The sequence below is a fragment of the Chelonus insularis genome, unplaced genomic scaffold, assembly GCF_013357705.1.
Source record: "Chelonus insularis isolate UGA/USDA-ARS -01 unplaced genomic scaffold, ASM1335770v1 contig_24_pilon, whole genome shotgun sequence".
Classification (NCBI taxonomy): domain Eukaryota; kingdom Metazoa; phylum Arthropoda; class Insecta; order Hymenoptera; family Braconidae; genus Chelonus; species Chelonus insularis.
Window position 1 is genome coordinate 1,574,328 of NW_023276446.1, and position 17,862 is coordinate 1,592,189.

Consider the following 17,862-nt stretch of genomic DNA (forward strand, 5'->3'; position numbering starts at 1 on the left):
TCTTATAAGCAGTTTATCAAAACATAATGAACAAAGTACTCTTCAATTATCATACACTTAAACTTACAATCAATTATTATTCAAACAAGTTCTAAAACAAAATAGCTAGACTACTTACTATCAAAAAAAAAAAAGAGAAGAAGGTTATAAATAAAGTTATAAATCTAATCAGAAATTTATTCATAAAAAGAAAAAATTTCTTTACTACATAGCTTGACGCTTCCTATCTAACGAAGAAACTTCACGAGCGAAGCAGATGTAAGAAATTTATGTCGAGTTGGCTGGCTTTCTGAGAGCCAATTCGTAACAAACTTAAAAGTACTCGTGAATTTCAGAAACGCTTTATTTCTTTCGCGTAAGATTGAATGAGAATTATTCCAAATGTATTAACTTCTGCTTTTATACATAGACAAAGTTAAATTGTCTCAGTGTATATTTTTTTAAATGATACAAAACACAATGGGTAAAAATTGAGCTATAAATATCAAGTTAAATAAATAGTTTAAATAAAATAAGACATGGAAAAATTTATGATTAGATGTCATGAGTAGTGTATCATATTTCACTGTAAATTTATATATCACATGAAAATAATAATACAATGTTCATTCATCCTATGTTAAGATAGATACACTGGTAGGAAAATCCGCAGATAGCTGAAAACATTCTCTGTCTGTTAGAATAAATCCCAAGCAGTGGAATCTAGACTTGGATAGAATTGTCACGAGACCACGAAAAAAAAATAGAAGAAAACTGAATGCTTCTCTCAATGTTATTTGCTTTTGAGTTGGTTCTTTCATTGCTCCAACCACTGTCTCAATTCTATCTAAATCCTTTGGTTTTCCAAAATTGACACAAGTTCTTAAACAGCTGACTCTTGTATTTGTGTATCTCTCTACTTTACTCCATTGTATTTAATAAATTGTATGATGATTGGATAAAAAAGAATCACAATATTTTCCGAATAGCCCGTGATTTGAGTTAATCAACTTCATTATCATCATTGTTGAGTAATTTTAAGACAATATCAATTTAAAACGAGTTATATATATTTAGTTAAAGACATTTTTACTATAAAAAATCATGATCAAGAGAAAATTCAGCCTGAGTAATTATTGCTGAGAAATTGTTTAAATTGAACAGAAACTTGGTGCTATTTGGATGAAGATAGCAGTTGGTAAACAGCTAGAGTGTTATTTGTATAGTTAAAGTTAAAAAGTATTGAATATTTATAATGTATTAAATTTTATTACAGCAATTGGGTCAAATAAAGTTGGAGAAAACGGAATTGGTACAGGAAGCAGTGTGCTACAATTGCAAGTTGGCCGCAGCGAATTAGGAGCTACATTCACCTGCAAAGTTAGCAGTTCTGCACTTGCTGAGCCTCTAACAGTTGACATAAAAGTTGATGTTCATGGTGAGCACATGAAAAATCTCAGACTATGTACCTAGAAAAAATGTAAATAATTATATTAACAAACAAAAAAAAACACCAGCAACAATTTAATTACATTATAATTTGATGGTGTACCTGTGTACTCATCTGCAAGTTAAATAACTTTTTTTTTGGAGACACGTTATCCTAATATAATTACAATTGGCAGACAAATAGCATCGGAATAAAGATAATATGAGCATTTACGTAAAAAATTTAATTTTTCAGAAGGAAATTTAATTTCCGTGCAATAGAAATGTCTGTCAGTAGTAAAAATGTCAGAGTATCTACGTGATGGATACAGTAAAAGATGAAAAAGAAAAATGAAAAATATCTGTATGTAAGCGCAAAGCTTTTACTCTCGTTAAGCGATAATGCGAAATATATGAAATGTTTTGTCCGTGTCTAGAATATTAAAGTAGCTACTCTGCCTCCAGGGAAAAATCCATTGAAGAAATGCACGTCTCAAGTTTTCAAAAAATCTCAAGAGATGTAATAATACCGATTTTACTAACTTACAGTATTTTTTTCCTCTGCCAACTATGTCTTTTTTTCTTTTATTTCTCTTTATTTTTTTTCCTTTCTCTTATCATGTAGTTTAGCAGAAAGCCATTTCTTTACAATTTCAACTAGCATTACACGTTTCTAAATGTTATTTCTTTAACGCTTATCTTTAATAGTCTAATAAAGGAAAAAAATAAAGACAAAACAACTATTTGAATTTCTTCTTATACAAGTATTTAAAGATTTCACCAAACAATTCTTAAAAGATAATAGAAATCTGTTTTTTATAGTTAGAATTCATTAATCACCACTAGTATCTCACGTATTCTGAATCCATTAGTGCTTAATAAAATCGTTAATCTTTATCAAGACGTTTACTCGTTTTAATCATCATACTTTGCTATTATTTTCAGAATATAAACAGGATAAATTGATGTAAATCCCAAGATTTCATAAACGTATTAAAATAATAACCATAAAATGTATTCAATGTAAAGTGTCTAGAAATAAACTATACATGTTGTGTAAGCATTTTTTACTCACTTCAAAGTGTGTGGAAATTTTTTAGTTTGTTTACGGTATTTAACATTGGACAGGTTAGGCACGGAAAAGTGTCTACAAGAATAATAAACTTGGATTTGCCATGATGTATCATAATAATGTTTTAAAATATCATCATAATTATAGTAAAAATGTAAAAATGTTTTTATTTTCAGTAAGACCTTTAAAAATGGATGTTGAAGGAGTGGTTGGACATGTAGTGAGTGGGACGAAAATTTTACTCGAATGCAAAGTGAGTGCAGCTAGACCTCCAGCCAACGTCACATGGTACAACGGAACGAATTTTCTCACAGATGATAATGAACGTTTTGAAATGTTTGAAACTAAAATAGTAGACAATGTAAGTTGATATATAAATCAATCAATATTTAACCAATTTATTTCGTTTATATCTACATTACCAGAAAGTTAGGTTATTATTTTAATATTTAAACATACATACATTATATATGAACATTATTCCAGGATTATGTGGATTTCTATTGCTATTATTTGTCATGTTCCGTTGCTGTTGATAATTCGCTTTGTTTGTCAAGTGTCTAATTAAACGACGATCAGCCAGATTGGAGTGCAAGTGAGCCAGCCAATCAGCTAAATATTCCCCTCTTACTCTCTCTCGCTGTTATCCTTTATCATCATGTAGCTCTTTCCATCTCTTGCACTACAATGCTCACGATAGCACAGTTTACTATACTGAGAATTTTCTGATTATCGACTCGTTAAAGCACTAACTAATAGTGGAACAGAGATACGAGATACACCTGACCACAACTGATGTCCTACGACAGAAAGAAGATTGAAATCCTATTGCACGGCCGAAATATACGAGTGAATTCATGATGCTCCATCGATCTTGCCACAAATACGTGAATACATTCTATATATTCACTCTCTTCAATTCTCTCATCTGCACTTTCAAAATTATTGGTTCAATACCAATCATAAGTCCTTCCCATTGTTATGCTGTAGCTAATGTCATATAAATAAAGACATTATATCACTTTATCGAGTCAAATAAAATATAACAGAGAGATAAAAACGAAGAAGGGAAAATTGAAGCAATTATTTCCAGAAAATGCCTTTAATTGAAAGGATATTGTAATGTTATGACAAATCATTCTTTCTTCTTCACTCCAGAGAGAACAATATCTAGTTAAATCAAAAAGTCATTTGGAATGTTCTTTTCTAATTACTATTGGATATAAAATTAAATTTCTCATTGATAGCAGCATAAAAAATTTTTTTACTGCTTTCTATTATAGAAGGTTTTTATTTCACGACTGCCAGTGGAAAACATTAATAAAATTACGACCGAAAAAAATTAAACTTTAACAAGTTAATACTGAAAAGTTGAGTGAAGTTAAAAAATTTTCGCACATCTTATGTACTTGTATATATATTTTTAATATAAAGTGAAGCTTTTTTCGTATCGTAACTTTTATTTTGTAGGAAAACATCAAGTTATTAAGAATGTGCGAGGAAACATTTGATATGAGTAAGATCTAGAAGAGCAGTAAAGTATATGTAACCGAAAAAAAACCTTGGGAGATAAATTTTAGGTTTATCGTCTTTACTGGCAAGAAACTTTGACAGTTGTATACATTTTTATGTTATTTATATTACAGTTATTTTTTTCATTATATTAAATTCGAAGAGAAGGTATTTTCAATAATGCATAAATTAATTTATTTAATATGCATTACAAACTCAATTATTGAAAGGAATTTAAAAGATTATGGATTAAAGTGGTTCGATATTAAATAATAATAATTTACATCTAGACTATCACTTGTTATCTTTGTATAATAGTGGAACAATTATATAAACGACTAAGTGGAAATTTCCCATAGTTACAAGAGCACAGCGTTTGTGGTTTCTACATACGTTTCACTAACAATAACAATTTGGAATGATGCTGTTAGCCAATATGCAAGGAATTAGGTCATAATATTTTAGGAATTCTCTTGGTGATTCACAGAATGAAATTAAGTCCAGGAAATAATTTTATTTTTTTCAATAGTTGCTATACTATTTTCAATTATATTTAATCATCATTATTTATATAAATATTATAAAGTAATAAAAAAAATGGAGTAAGTAAAGCTAAAATCTTATGAACATTTTTCAGAGTGATGGGACATCTGAGACAACCAGTCATCTAGCTTTTACTGCCTCAGAGTACGATAATGGTCAAACATTTAGCTGTCTAGCAGAAAATTCAGTGACACGAACAGAAGGAGTGAAACCAATGAAAGTGGCAACGACAATCGAAGTTTATTGTAAGTTTCCTAATTAAATTTATAATTCATGGGCCATCAATAAGCAATTTGATGTCTTTAATCAATAATATCGCATGAAATAATAATACAATAAAAAATAAAATCAAACCTCCCATTATGGACCAAAGATTCTTTTATGTAAAATTACACGGAGATTCCGAAAAAACCATTCTTATTGGACCATGAAGCTTCCAATATCGACTGGACTATCGAGAACATCAAATGGTATATACGACTTATTAATGGTCCATGGATGTTTGAGATCATTTTTATATTATTTTTCAAAATAATTCTGAACATAAAAAATATTATATTTCACTCACGTATATAAAAATAAATCAAATCAAGAGATTAAGAAGCAGATATTGCACGTTTTCCATATGAGAATTGTGTCACATTTGCTAGCTCTGCTTATTATGCATGAAACCACAGCCTAATATCGACACTGCTTGTGCATATAACTCCTAAAGATGCATGGTGAAATTGACAAAGTTTCCTCGCGTGTCAAGCATATACATCTGTATGTAAAGGCAGACATAGTCTAGTTATATCAAGTATTATAATATTTACAAGTTCAATATACTCAAATAGAGTAATCCTTCTTCAACGTAAACACACTCAACTGTTTCATTTTCACAAACTCATTTAAACTTTTCTCTAACGTCTATATATTTAATTAACAATTGTTTGTTAATTATTTACTTTTTTTCTGTTTTGTAGATGCTCCAATAATTTCTATGTGGCCTTCTAATATAACAGTCAACGAAACTGAAGACTTTGTTATTATTTGTAATTATGAAGCCAACCCTGCGGGATTAACATCTGTTAAATGGTATACATATTTTTCTTCTACTTTCATTATTTGTAAATCCTGTTTTTTCTTTATCGCAACTACTCATACTCAATTTAGATTTTAATTTAAAGGAAAAATTTATGCAGTTTTCAAATATGACATTCATATTTGTCTTTTTATTTTTAGACTTGCTAGTTATGTGAATATACATGTTAGTATTATTTTGATGTCTAAATGTCACTTTATATTATATAGCATAAAAAGCTTTTTAAACAAAGGAGTAACTGCATAATTTATTTGCTTTATTTATCATATTGTTTATTAAATTCATTCAACATATACACTTTCAACATTTAAATATCTAGATGATGAAACAGTAATTATATAGATGAATTCGATTTGTTAATAAAAAAAAAAAAAGGTTGCGAGATGGAAAAGAGTTGACGCTTAGTGAGGATCACTATGAGGGTGGCATTACAGAACAGACATCGTTGACAGTAAAAAATGCAAGCGCTTCAGACATGGGTACATACACATGTATACTTAGTAATAACGTCAGTGAGTCAACACCCAAAGATTTTGTCCAAGTGTCAGTTTTATGTGAGTACTTTTAGTGTTCCATGTTGGTCAACATGATGGATTAATTTTTTGAATAATTTAAATAATAATAATTGTTATTATGTATGTACAACAGATAAACCAACAGTGGCGGTGATTGTTGATCCTGATGTGCCAGTCAACGAGGCTGATCGGTTGAATGTGTCGTTAACGTGCGATGTAGTTAGCGGAAATCCTATGAATTTGAATGCTGTTAGGTGGTACTTGGACGGTGACTTACTGAAGGAGTTACCAGACTGTGCCCGAAATTCTACACCTACAAATGTGGATGACACTTCAACGTTCTGCGACATTGATCCAAGCAAATTACTACTGGAAGCAGTAGGTCGCTCGTTTCATGGAAATTATTCGTGCGAGGGTAGAAATGATGCTGGGTGGGGTCCAATTTCATCAAGTACTCCAGTTGTCGTTTACTGTACGGTCCATTTGTCACATTTATTTTCTTAGGTTGATTACTTTATCATTTGAGTTAATTATCGAATTTTTATGATCTTTAGATAAACCAGGACCAGCAATCATCAGTTATCAACCTAAGAGAGTCATTAAAGGTAACTCACTCAATATCACCTGTTCGGTTATTGATCCAGGCCGACCGCCAATTGCTGGCTATAAGTGGATACGTGGAATGCATCGTCTTGCTGATCAGGAAAATTCCACTCTGACTATCGACTCAGTGAATTTGAGGACTAGGGCCAATTTTACATGCATAGCATTTAATGAAGCTGGTGATGGTGATCCAGCCACAACATTCATCGATGTTGCAGGTATTTCATATTAAATATCATCGATAAAATAAAATAAACAAAATTATCTATTGTTTTCAATTGTTAACTCTTTTTTTTCTGGGAACATCTCATAGCTCCACCTGCTTTTATTCATCCACTGCCACCCTATCATGGTTACGTGTACAATGCGGTAAACGTCAGTATCGGATGTCGGGTTGAGTGTTCACCCATCTGCAACGTGTCGTGGATCAAGAACAATGCACCAATTAATTTCACAGCAACGGATAGGTATTACGTGACCAATGTCTACCATCCAGCTGACCAGAGCACTAGCGACTTTGAAAGTGTCCAATCCAATCTCACGTGGAATTTAGATGCTTGGCCTAATAGAGAGCTTGATCGATTTAAAGATAATGACAATTATACATGTGTAAGCAGTGAGAATGATGTTGGAGATGGAGTTAAAAGTACTACCTATTTTCAAGTAGAGTGTGAGTAAATTTTTCTATTGTTCATTTTTAAATGTAGAAAGTTTTTATTCCAACTTTTATCTGTAAGCTATGATAATGATGCTAAAACGGGAGATAAATTTACAATTATTATTCTATACACGTACTTTAGTTTAATAATTAATATTGATTTTTAACTTGTACTTGTACGGATTTGTAATAATTAACACAGGTATATTTTCAATCAATATGGAAGTATTGTTCATAACATCTAAAATATCAAATTTATGAAATTTATCAACTTTTCTAAAAAAAGTTTGCGTAATTATTTTAATATAAAATAATCCATCATAATAATTTTTTAAAAGCAAAAAATATTTATATTATCATTTTTTGTTTTAGTTCCTCCAGAAAATATGACAATATCAAAAAAAATAATTGATGTTGTTGTTGACTCTATACCTGAGAGTGTTAAATGCGGTGCTGTAGCTCACCCTGAACCAACATTTCGATGGTATCGAGATGGTTCAACAGAAACAATTTCCCAGAGTGCGGTTCTCGTCTTTGAAACTAAAGTACCAAAACGTAGTAATGGAACATATGTTTGTGAAGCAACAAATCGTCATGGGAATCAAAATATTTCAACGTATCTTAACGTTTTATGTATGAGTTTTAATATGTTTACCTAATATATCTAAAGAAGTTTATAAATTAAAAGTAATTTAATAATTTATTGTTGAGTTTTATTTTTCTTTCAGATAAACCCGAGTGTCTGATATCTAAAGAACGGATAAATGGTGACGATTATCTTGTCTGCTCAGCGGTGGGTAACCCAAAGGAAGCAAACTTCAGTTGGTCTTTGAAAAGTGACAATGATTCCCTAGGTCAACTTGCTGAATTTCGCGATGGTAAAAGTTTCCTACTACTCGATCCAGCAATCACAAACTTTCGTACTTATATCTGTATTGCAAACAACTCGATTGGATCATCACTTCCATGTGAACGCGGAGTCCCAGGTGAGATCAATTCAACAGCAAAAGTATACTAATTTACCTCATATATATTCTAAAATCAATCAACAAAATAAATTCTACATTCCTCTTATAAACTTAAATGTAATTAAATTCTTCTTGTAGCTCGCCAAGGACATTCGGGTAAGATTTAAATGATGAATAAATTTCAATAATTTCCACTAGAATGAACAAAAATAAAAATAAAATTTGTAATAAACAATTGAAAATAAAAAATGACCAAATGACGGATTTCAATGAATAGGAATTTTGTCGTCAGGGCATAAAGTAAGCCTAGACTTATTTTATTCATTTAATTTTAGGCAACCTTCCTTGGTGGCTGCAACTCGAAGGAGATCTTCTTATCATCATAATAATCGTCGTGGTGATTGTTCTTCTTGTCATCATAGTATGCTGCGTCATAATCTATCTGATATGTCGTCGAAAACAAATGCAATCGAAATGTAAGTCATTTATTATTATTATCTCTAGAATGTCTTTAATTCAATCATGAATCATACAAATTGCATGCATTTCAGCGAATGAATTTTCACGCGATTCATAATAATATAAATCTTTATAATTTATTACAATCATACACAACCATTATATGATTGTCATTGCCCATCAACAAGTAGTCTCAATCGAGAGAGATATTAAAAACTATTTCTCAATTAGTTTTAAATATCTACAACATGGATTTAATAATCTTGAATGAAAGGAACTATTTTTTATACTATATTTATCAGATATATTAATAATATAAACTAATAAATTTCAATCAATTCATTAATTACTACATATTGCATGCTGCTGGCCGATAATATTACTTTATTCATCATGCATGTTTGCGTTTATTATAAATAACAGTTATAAATCTAGGATAGTATTTATCAAAGTGATAATGCAATATATACACTCATAGTAAAATTACATTTTAGGTACAATCATTTTACATATATATATATATATATATTCTAATAATTACAAAAAAAAAGAAGGCATGCATCAGGCAATAAATTCTTTCATATTTAATTTATTATTTTTTTAACAATTTAATATAATAAATTGTTTCAATATAGATGAAAATTTTTTTTCATGATTGCTAGATACAAATTAAATTAATCTAAAAATAATTGGCATTCATGTGGACTGCGATATTTTTAATTTGATTTATTTTTATTTTTTTCATTACATCATTTTTAACAGAAAAAAAATAAAAATATTATTAAAAAATGATATCGAGTCCACTTAATTTTTAACCATAATCACTAACAGCATTTTATTTGTTTCTGTTCTGCTTTGTAATTTGGACATACTAAACGAAAAACAGACAGTAAACGCGTCGTCTCATTGGAGGAACGTGAACAGTAAGTATCAGCTATCGTAAATTGTTGGCTTTATTAAGTAAATCAATCTACGTTTTTTTTTTTATGATGTTACAGTAATCTTTTAATTTATATCATAATCTAAATTGATTAATTGGTGAAAATGATGATTAAAAATATCTTTATTTATGGGCATCTTTTTTACCCTTTATTACTCTCAGTAGATTAGTTTTTCATTGCTACAATATTCTAGTGAGCATAAATATATTTAAATTATATGCTTAATGAGTATTTTCTGTAAGTGTTAAATAATTTTTGCTGCACTGAAAGCACCAACATGCAATTATTTTTGAAGAGAGTCAAACACGCTAGCATGAGCACTGAGCACTGTATATGTAAAAAAAACAAAAATGTAACGATAATGACGATGGATATGATTTCACTCACCAAAGAGGAGGAAAAAGGTGATATATATATATATATATCTATGCATATATAATATGTTATCTGAATGCCTTAATAACAAGTTATGACTACCATCTGTAATTTAAATGATCCAAAACTTAATCTCATTCTTATAAAAAAACAGTAATCGTCTAGAATGTCACCCCACTCCCGTAGGGGATTGGGGTTAGTGGTAAAATTAAGTCTTCTAAGTGGTGAGCACACCTAATATCATGTCGGTTATCTCCTAGAAAAAAATTATTTATTATCAAAATCCAGTAAATATACATACTAAAAAATTATTACAACATATATCAAAATGGATTAAATGATATTTAAAAAAAATTCTGAATAACGATAAAATTGCTCTGTCCTTGAAACACCCCCATCTCTTTCCCATCTAAAATAAAGTTTTTTAAGGGTGACTGCCAATGAATTTCAATGAGAATAGCTCTTAGAAACCCTTCTTTGTCATCTTTTGCAACTCCAGCCCCCTACAGGGGATAAAAGAGAAGAAGGCAAGAAGTGATACTCTAGATATTTTCCAAAATACCAATGAAGTCGTTATTTTTGTACAGTTTTATTGCATTATAAAATGAATGAACTTTAAATTTGACATTTGTTATTTTACACTAATTAGATTATCAATTGATTTTCTAATTAAGCGATGACTTAATATCACGACAGATTTCATGGAATATAATTTAATGGACGGTATTATTCAAGATGACATAAAATATTTATTTCATCTATTTTTGATGAAATAAAAGACAAATTATGTAACAATTCTGACGTAACTAAAAGCTTTTAAAAAGATTAATGTACACATTTATTGATTTTTACTTTACTATTTAATCTTTTTGACTTAATTTTAAGTTTCAACATGACTAATTTGACAAATTAATCCTTAAAAAAAATCAATCGATGCACCTAAAGGAGTTTTTACTTCAAAAATTTTTTTTTTTTAAAATAATTAATATAAAAAATTTTATGTAGTATCGAGAGATATTTTTAACTATAAGAGTATATACATTTTTAGCTAGAATAAAATTTTATTATTTATTTTCAAACTTTTTATCACGAGAATAGAAAAAAGTATTCATTTGAAGAATTTTTTTATCTTAAAAATTTTAATTTAAAAAATTTCAAGTAAAAGATGAAATTTTTTGTAAATGAATTAGGTAAAACCTTAATATAAATGTATACACAATACAAATCCTCTAGGCACAATGACTCATCTAAATAACTTCTAGTGCGAGATGCACCGTAACGAGGCGGACGTTTACAATTTGCATTGCATACACTATGTACATGTTCATGAAAAATCCCAGTGGTTCAACGGTCGAAACAATGTACAAAAAAACAACAATCATTTCGTTGGTAGTTTGTATGATACAAAGTAATCCTCGCTTTGACGCTGATTCTATACTTCTTTCCTTGCATGTAAATTTTTGGTAGTAAATGTAAAAAACTATATGGTACTATCCTATTTTAGGTTTTTCATCACTATATTTATCTTATTTTTTTCCAAGCTTTGGAATTAAAAAATATTCATTTGGAAATGGTGGTTCTATTGGGAATAATTCTAATTATTTCTTCTTTTTATGATTTTTTCGAGATAGAAAAATACACCACGCATTGTGTCAACCGAAATTTGGCGAATAATTCTCGTTCTGTCAATATAAGAAGCTTCACTCCATTTGTGGGCACATTTTTTATTAATCAACAAGAAAAGACTCCTCATAATTTACAGAAAATATGAATCCAAAAACAAAAATGTGCCGATTTTTTATTCCATAATTTTTATGCATCTCGGTCCCTCAATGTATTTAAGCGAGACAGCGCTGCATGTTAGAAAAAAAACAAAACTATTTAAAATGAAAGCAATTCATTTTTTATGAGTACATGGAGAGAAAGGAATTGTAAATTTTACTCCAAAAAATAGTAGTCTGTCGCTTCGGGTACAAAAATGGCAATAAGCAATTGTTTGATTAGTATACAATACAACTTTTTCTTGTAAAAATTTTATTATGAATCAAAATTTTAAATTATTTATTTATTTTTTACGAAACTGAACTTCGGTAGAGATCGGTAACATTTGGTCAATACAACAAGTTGTGTGTTTTCCTATCACGAAGACATCATTACTCCTAAAATCACCTATCTATTTAAGAATCGAATTTTTTAAATTATTTCAACATAACCGCAACGATTATTTTTATTTTCACGTTAGTTTATATTGAATTGAATAAATAAAATTTTTTTTATTCGACAATAACATATATTTTTATGATGCCAATTTAGATACTGGAAAATTGAATTTAAACATTGGATCAAAACCACTTTTAACCACAATATACTATTAGATGCATTTAAATTTTAAAGTTGCGTGTTTACAAACATGATTACATAAAATTTGAAGAGGGTTATATACAAAGAATGAGAAAGAGAGAACGTGTGAAAATTACTTTCTAAGAGACTTTTAACGATGACAATCAAGCAGAACAATGTACATTAAACAAAATTGATATCAGTATTGAGAATCAAAACACGAAACAGTCACAATATATATCATGTATTCACTTATACGTGCATTAATTATAAATGTCTGCTAAAGATAAAACAGTATTTTTTAATAAAACTTATCAATTTTTCGTTATAAATATCGTGATAAAGTTCTGCAAAGATCAAATTTAGATAACTGAAACTTTTTGATGTAGCTTGAACAAATTAAATTTATCAGTATATCTAATATTATAATAATAATGATAGTAATATAAAGTAAACTTAACACATTCATAATTATCAGTCCTGACGGAGGACCACCCAGCCCGACAGAGTCAATTCATTCGCATGGACTATGCCCGTCTCGACATTCAAACCAGGCGCCACGTTGGCCTTTAAAACCAGGAGTTCTTGTACACATTAATCGCACGCATAGTCTGAGCACTGGATTAACCCCAATGCACGCGAGTTCGAATCTACAAATGCATTCAAACTCCTCAAACTATCATCAGACTAACGATCGATATCATTCGCGAGGAGACGATACAGTCAGGCTACCCATTAGACCCTTTAGACGTGGAAAAACATCTATCAGTCAAATGGAGACTCCTATTCCTATTGTTCATGATGAAGGCATGATTGCACGAGCTAATAGATTAAGAGCTATATTCAGTTCTCAACTAAAAGAACCTGACTCATTCCCCGGTATCTCACGAGAAAAAACAGGTAAATTTTTCTTCTTATCACAAATTGAGGTTAAATTGAATGTCTTTATTTGCTCATCAACATCATTTAAAATCTAAAAACATTTCTGTTTTTATATAATTCTATAAAAAAAAACAAGAATAGTTTTTATTCTGATAGAAAAAAAATAAATTTATTATAAAAGTCTCGCTTGTTTGATGATAATAAATTGTACATGAAATATTTTTTAAAAATTGATTAAAAGTGTAATTAAAATACAAATTACTACTGAAAAAATTTAAAAAAAAACAAAAGGTCAATTTTATTTGATTGGATATTTTTTTCAAATGATTGATAGGTCAAAAGATCGAGTTACTCATAGGCTTTTTATTAAAATTACTAAATGAAAAAATATTCGTATATAGACTAATAAATTCTATATGATGATTTTACATTCCAACTACTCAATATAATTTTATAGTATCCAATAATTAATAATCGAATGAGAATCTATATAAAAACGAAATAGAAATATGATGTATTTATAAACGTCAATTCTGCTATTATGCAATAGTTCAATAACATTTGATTGAACCTCAACTGATTCATAGATATTAAATTTTTTAACCGATTAATCGACAGTTTCCAAGGTTGGCTTGACGTCAAATTCTATTTAAATATTATGTTCTGAATTGTAAACTTAAATGAAAAGATGAAGAAAAAAAAACTGCTAGATTGTTGCAATTCAAGCGCAATTGCTAGCGGCAAAGTAAAACGTAAAAGCGGAGAGGAAATTGAAAAGAAGAAAAGCAGAGAATATACTAAAGGTGACACGAGATAAAAGTCAAAAGATTGGTACATTTTCACGTTTGAATGCCTATCTATAGCTTGAGGCGTCAAGACATCCTTGGTACGTTTTATTTTTGTGTGGCATGTCCATATTGCTCTGTATTTATTAATATAACGAGCTTTATATGTTGTGAGAATGCTCGATGTTGTGTATTTCTTCAGCCGTGACTTACAAAAGAATAGTTCCACGGCAACGGATGTCGCATGCCACCCCATCACTTCCTGCACTACATCGTAATGCCGCCAGTGGCGGTGACTGCGGTAACGTTAATATCAACGCCAACGTCAATGCATCTCGTAAGCGTAAAAAGCCTGGAGCAGGTACGTATATACCAAAAATATAGTATCTAAGTGGAGCGCATGCCAGCACGTTTCCAATTTTCGCCGACTACACTTCCGAACAATATAAACCTACTCCTTTTTCAAAATCTCTTCTACTTTCAACTTGTCTATGCATATGACAATCACAAAATTGACTTTATTATATTTAAATTTTATCTGAAAAATTTACATTTAAATTCTGTCTAGTTGGATGCAGTGCTAAAATAGAATGAACTCAAAAATATATCAAAATATCATCATGTCATTTATATAACTATTTCTACTTAATTATTATTCTCAAGGAAAATTGATAGAATATATGTCATTACTTCTTCTTGGTATTCTAGTTTGTAAAAATTGTCGTTTATTTATTTCAGATCCCGGTCATCCAATGAAGAATAATAGTCACATTGACAGCGTTTCCGAGGCACTGCCTGAAAGCGAAACTAAAACTTTCTATGAAAATCTTCCCTTTCACGGCATTCAAACACCGCCTAACAAGGTAATTAAACATTTTTTTTTCTCTTTTTTTTTTATTCATTTTAAAATGTCATGCTTAAAAAAAAAATTGCTATTTTAGCATGAATCATTGAAATCAATATTTTTTAGTAATACTGGATGTTGAAAATAAAATTTATCTCGGAAAATCGATGCGCCAAAATAAAATATATTATTATTATACATACAGTGTCTTCCAAAAGTATTCGGGTATAGTGAAAAAAATTTATTGTTGCAGAAACAATCCAAAGTATAGCCGAAGTAGATTATTGTTACAGCTATCCTTATGATTTTATGATACTTTTAAGACAACTTTTAGACGGCTAAAATAAAGGTGTATACGAGTTTCTAGCTTATTATCTCTCATTCTAAGATTGACCGACTTTTTTTTGCCTAAGTGACTGTATTATACTCGAATTATCTAGATAACTGTTACAACTGTCTAATGTCGGTGTAAAAAGGATTGGCATCTCGCTTTAAAAAGGTACAGGAAAAAAACTAATTACCCGATTAAGTTGTCCCAGGAATGAATTTAAAGTTAAAACGAATCTACGATTCTTGTATGAATTTTGACTTGATCAGCCGATAACATCGCGAGTAATAAAATTCTGAAGATTGAAAAACAGTTTTTTTCAATTCAATGATTAATTAATTGAGTAGTTAATTTTTTATATATAACTGCTATAATTATTCTAACTTAACTATAAGCAAGTGATGTATTAGATTGTTAATCTTAGGGGTGCGGTGTTGTTCTTACAACTATAAATTTTTTCTAGCATATCGAGTACTCTAGAACACAGTGAGTTGAAATAAAAACTGTGTTGTTTATGTCGAATAAAAAGATATGATTGACGACAATCTTTTTTAAAATGAATCATAGCCTATTTTAACTAACTTTTGGGAGACACTGTATATTTTGCGATTACAAAAATAATATATTCCTATACCCTAGTAGATATTATATTGCTGATAAATATATTATTACATAAAAGAAAATAATAATAATGATAATTTCAATTTTATGTATGAAAATTTACTTTTATTGTTTTCAATTTTATATTTTCTGTGTAAAATTATTTAAAAAAATTTTTTTTGAGTATTCAATCATTTATATGTTATTATTATTATTATTATAATTAATATTAAATCCATAATTATTACATTTTATCACATGATGTTATTCAATTCTTTAATTTAAAATGTCAGAATATCAACCATCAGCATTTTTATCATTTTATTCATGCAAAAAGAATGTCTACTAGAGTATAACTATATAAAATATTTCATTATATCCTAGTGTTCAAAATTGGTCTCTTTCATTGGTGCATAGTTTTTCTGTGAGTACATAAATTCTGGTATTATATATATATGAAGAGTATAGAGCTCTGCATAAGGTAACGAGAGTTCTCGAGCGCTAGTAACAAGTGGATTCAGCAAAGCGTGATAAATGAGCCCGAATGTCTAGATCGTACGAGTACATTTAGACGGTCCTAGTGCCATTAGCAAAGTCACCGTAAAATGATCGTATTATGGAGACTAAGAAAAGAAGGAGAGAAAATAGGAGAGTTGTCGAGTGATAGAGGCAAGCTTAAGATATATAGCAATATATACATATACTTACGTACAAGTGTATATACCATAACCAGAAAAACCACAGAGCAAACAAGTACTAGTGGTACAGTTAAAATGAAAAGTTTTCGTACCCTTTTTTCCCTTCTTACGTAACAATAGTTAGAACTTGTGTTAAAGCAGAGAAAGGTAGGACTATATTAATACCTTTCAGTCTGAAAACTGTATTTTTACTCTTTTTGAAAATATTTTCTTACAAATTATTATGTTGTGAAATATTTAAAATCTTACAGAATAAACTAAATTCATCAAACATTACCAACTTTTATCTTACATAATATTTTAATGATGAATATTTTAGAAATAATTCAAAGTAAAATTTAAAGACTTTTATGTAATTTTTAATATTCAAATGAAATAAATAGTTATTGGATTTAGAGGAACTCAAGTCAAAAAGGATTCATGGAGCAAGAGGGATTTTTTATTTTTAGTAACTTAATGAGTTAAAATGGATTTTGCTAAGCTGTTCATACAAAAATTTACACAGATATGAAAATATTTGTATTCTTATATGTTTCTTAGAAGTTAACAATTAGTTTTTCAAAAATTCATTAAAAAGATATCGATAGGTATTTCTTAAATTACATTATTATGTAGATGAATCATTTTAAAATTCAAAAAACCGTTTTGCCCCGAGTTTTTTCAGTTGTTCATAGAAATAAATTTCAAGTAACGTCAATACATAAGAGACAAAAATATATATCAAACTTTTCTCTCCTGAATTCGATGAATTTTCATTAGAATATGTACGCACGCGCAATTCGATTGCTATCATGAAGACTCGTCGTGTTTTATGTTCCGATATGCACTCGGCTCACTCGACATTTCAACCCTCGAATTCACTTGCTCACGGATATTGAATTCATCTTGGATTCTGAACACGCAATCCGCGAGAATCTCGTTTACGTTCATTGTAAATCCATGCGACCCGATGGTACTTGCAAGCATGTTCCAAGTATGAAGTAAAATTGTTACGATCTACGTGAAATTAAGACACTGGGATGACTATTAACGTAACTAATGACATTAATATGCATCACGGAAGGTTTAATCATGCAGCGTTACATTAATTTACATAAAACACTATTCACTGTCATTGGTCAGACATCCGGACTCTCGCGTCACGTAGAAAATTAAGTTGATTCGAAAGTAGAGTATCTTACTTACTGTTCGCTAATTCAGTTGATGATTGTCAAAACGTGAGGTTACACTTTTAATCGCATGAAAATT

General features: G+C 29.5%; 1 protein-coding gene across 17 annotated transcripts in view; it reads left to right on the forward strand.

Annotated features, from left to right (window-relative positions):
- nrm (neuromusculin) overlaps positions 1-17,862 on the forward strand; it is a 48,552-nt gene that overhangs the window by 24,465 nt on the left and 6,225 nt on the right. For 5 of the 17 annotated variants that reach the window (XM_035079360.1, XM_035079363.1, XM_035079356.1 and 2 more), the window contains exons 5-20: positions 1,256-1,417; positions 2,656-2,840; positions 4,629-4,779; positions 5,500-5,611; positions 5,994-6,172; positions 6,267-6,605; positions 6,688-6,954; positions 7,050-7,406; positions 7,767-8,027; positions 8,123-8,380; positions 8,501-8,518; positions 8,698-8,838; positions 9,708-9,744; positions 12,956-13,377; positions 14,347-14,505; positions 14,883-15,007. In XM_035079360.1, coding sequence (XP_034935251.1) covers positions 1,256-1,417; positions 2,656-2,840; positions 4,629-4,779; positions 5,500-5,611; positions 5,994-6,172; positions 6,267-6,605; positions 6,688-6,954; positions 7,050-7,406; positions 7,767-8,027; positions 8,123-8,380; positions 8,501-8,518; positions 8,698-8,838; positions 9,708-9,744; positions 12,956-13,377; positions 14,347-14,505; positions 14,883-15,007 — 3,173 coding nt within the window. The remainder of the gene's footprint in view (positions 1-1,255; positions 1,418-2,655; positions 2,841-4,628; positions 4,780-5,499; positions 5,612-5,993; positions 6,173-6,266; positions 6,606-6,687; positions 6,955-7,049; positions 7,407-7,766; positions 8,028-8,122; positions 8,381-8,500; positions 8,519-8,697; positions 8,839-9,707; positions 9,745-12,955; positions 13,378-14,346; positions 14,506-14,882; positions 15,008-17,862) is intronic. The other 12 variants (XM_035079369.1, XM_035079370.1, XM_035079372.1 and 9 more) reach the window with 5 other exon arrangements.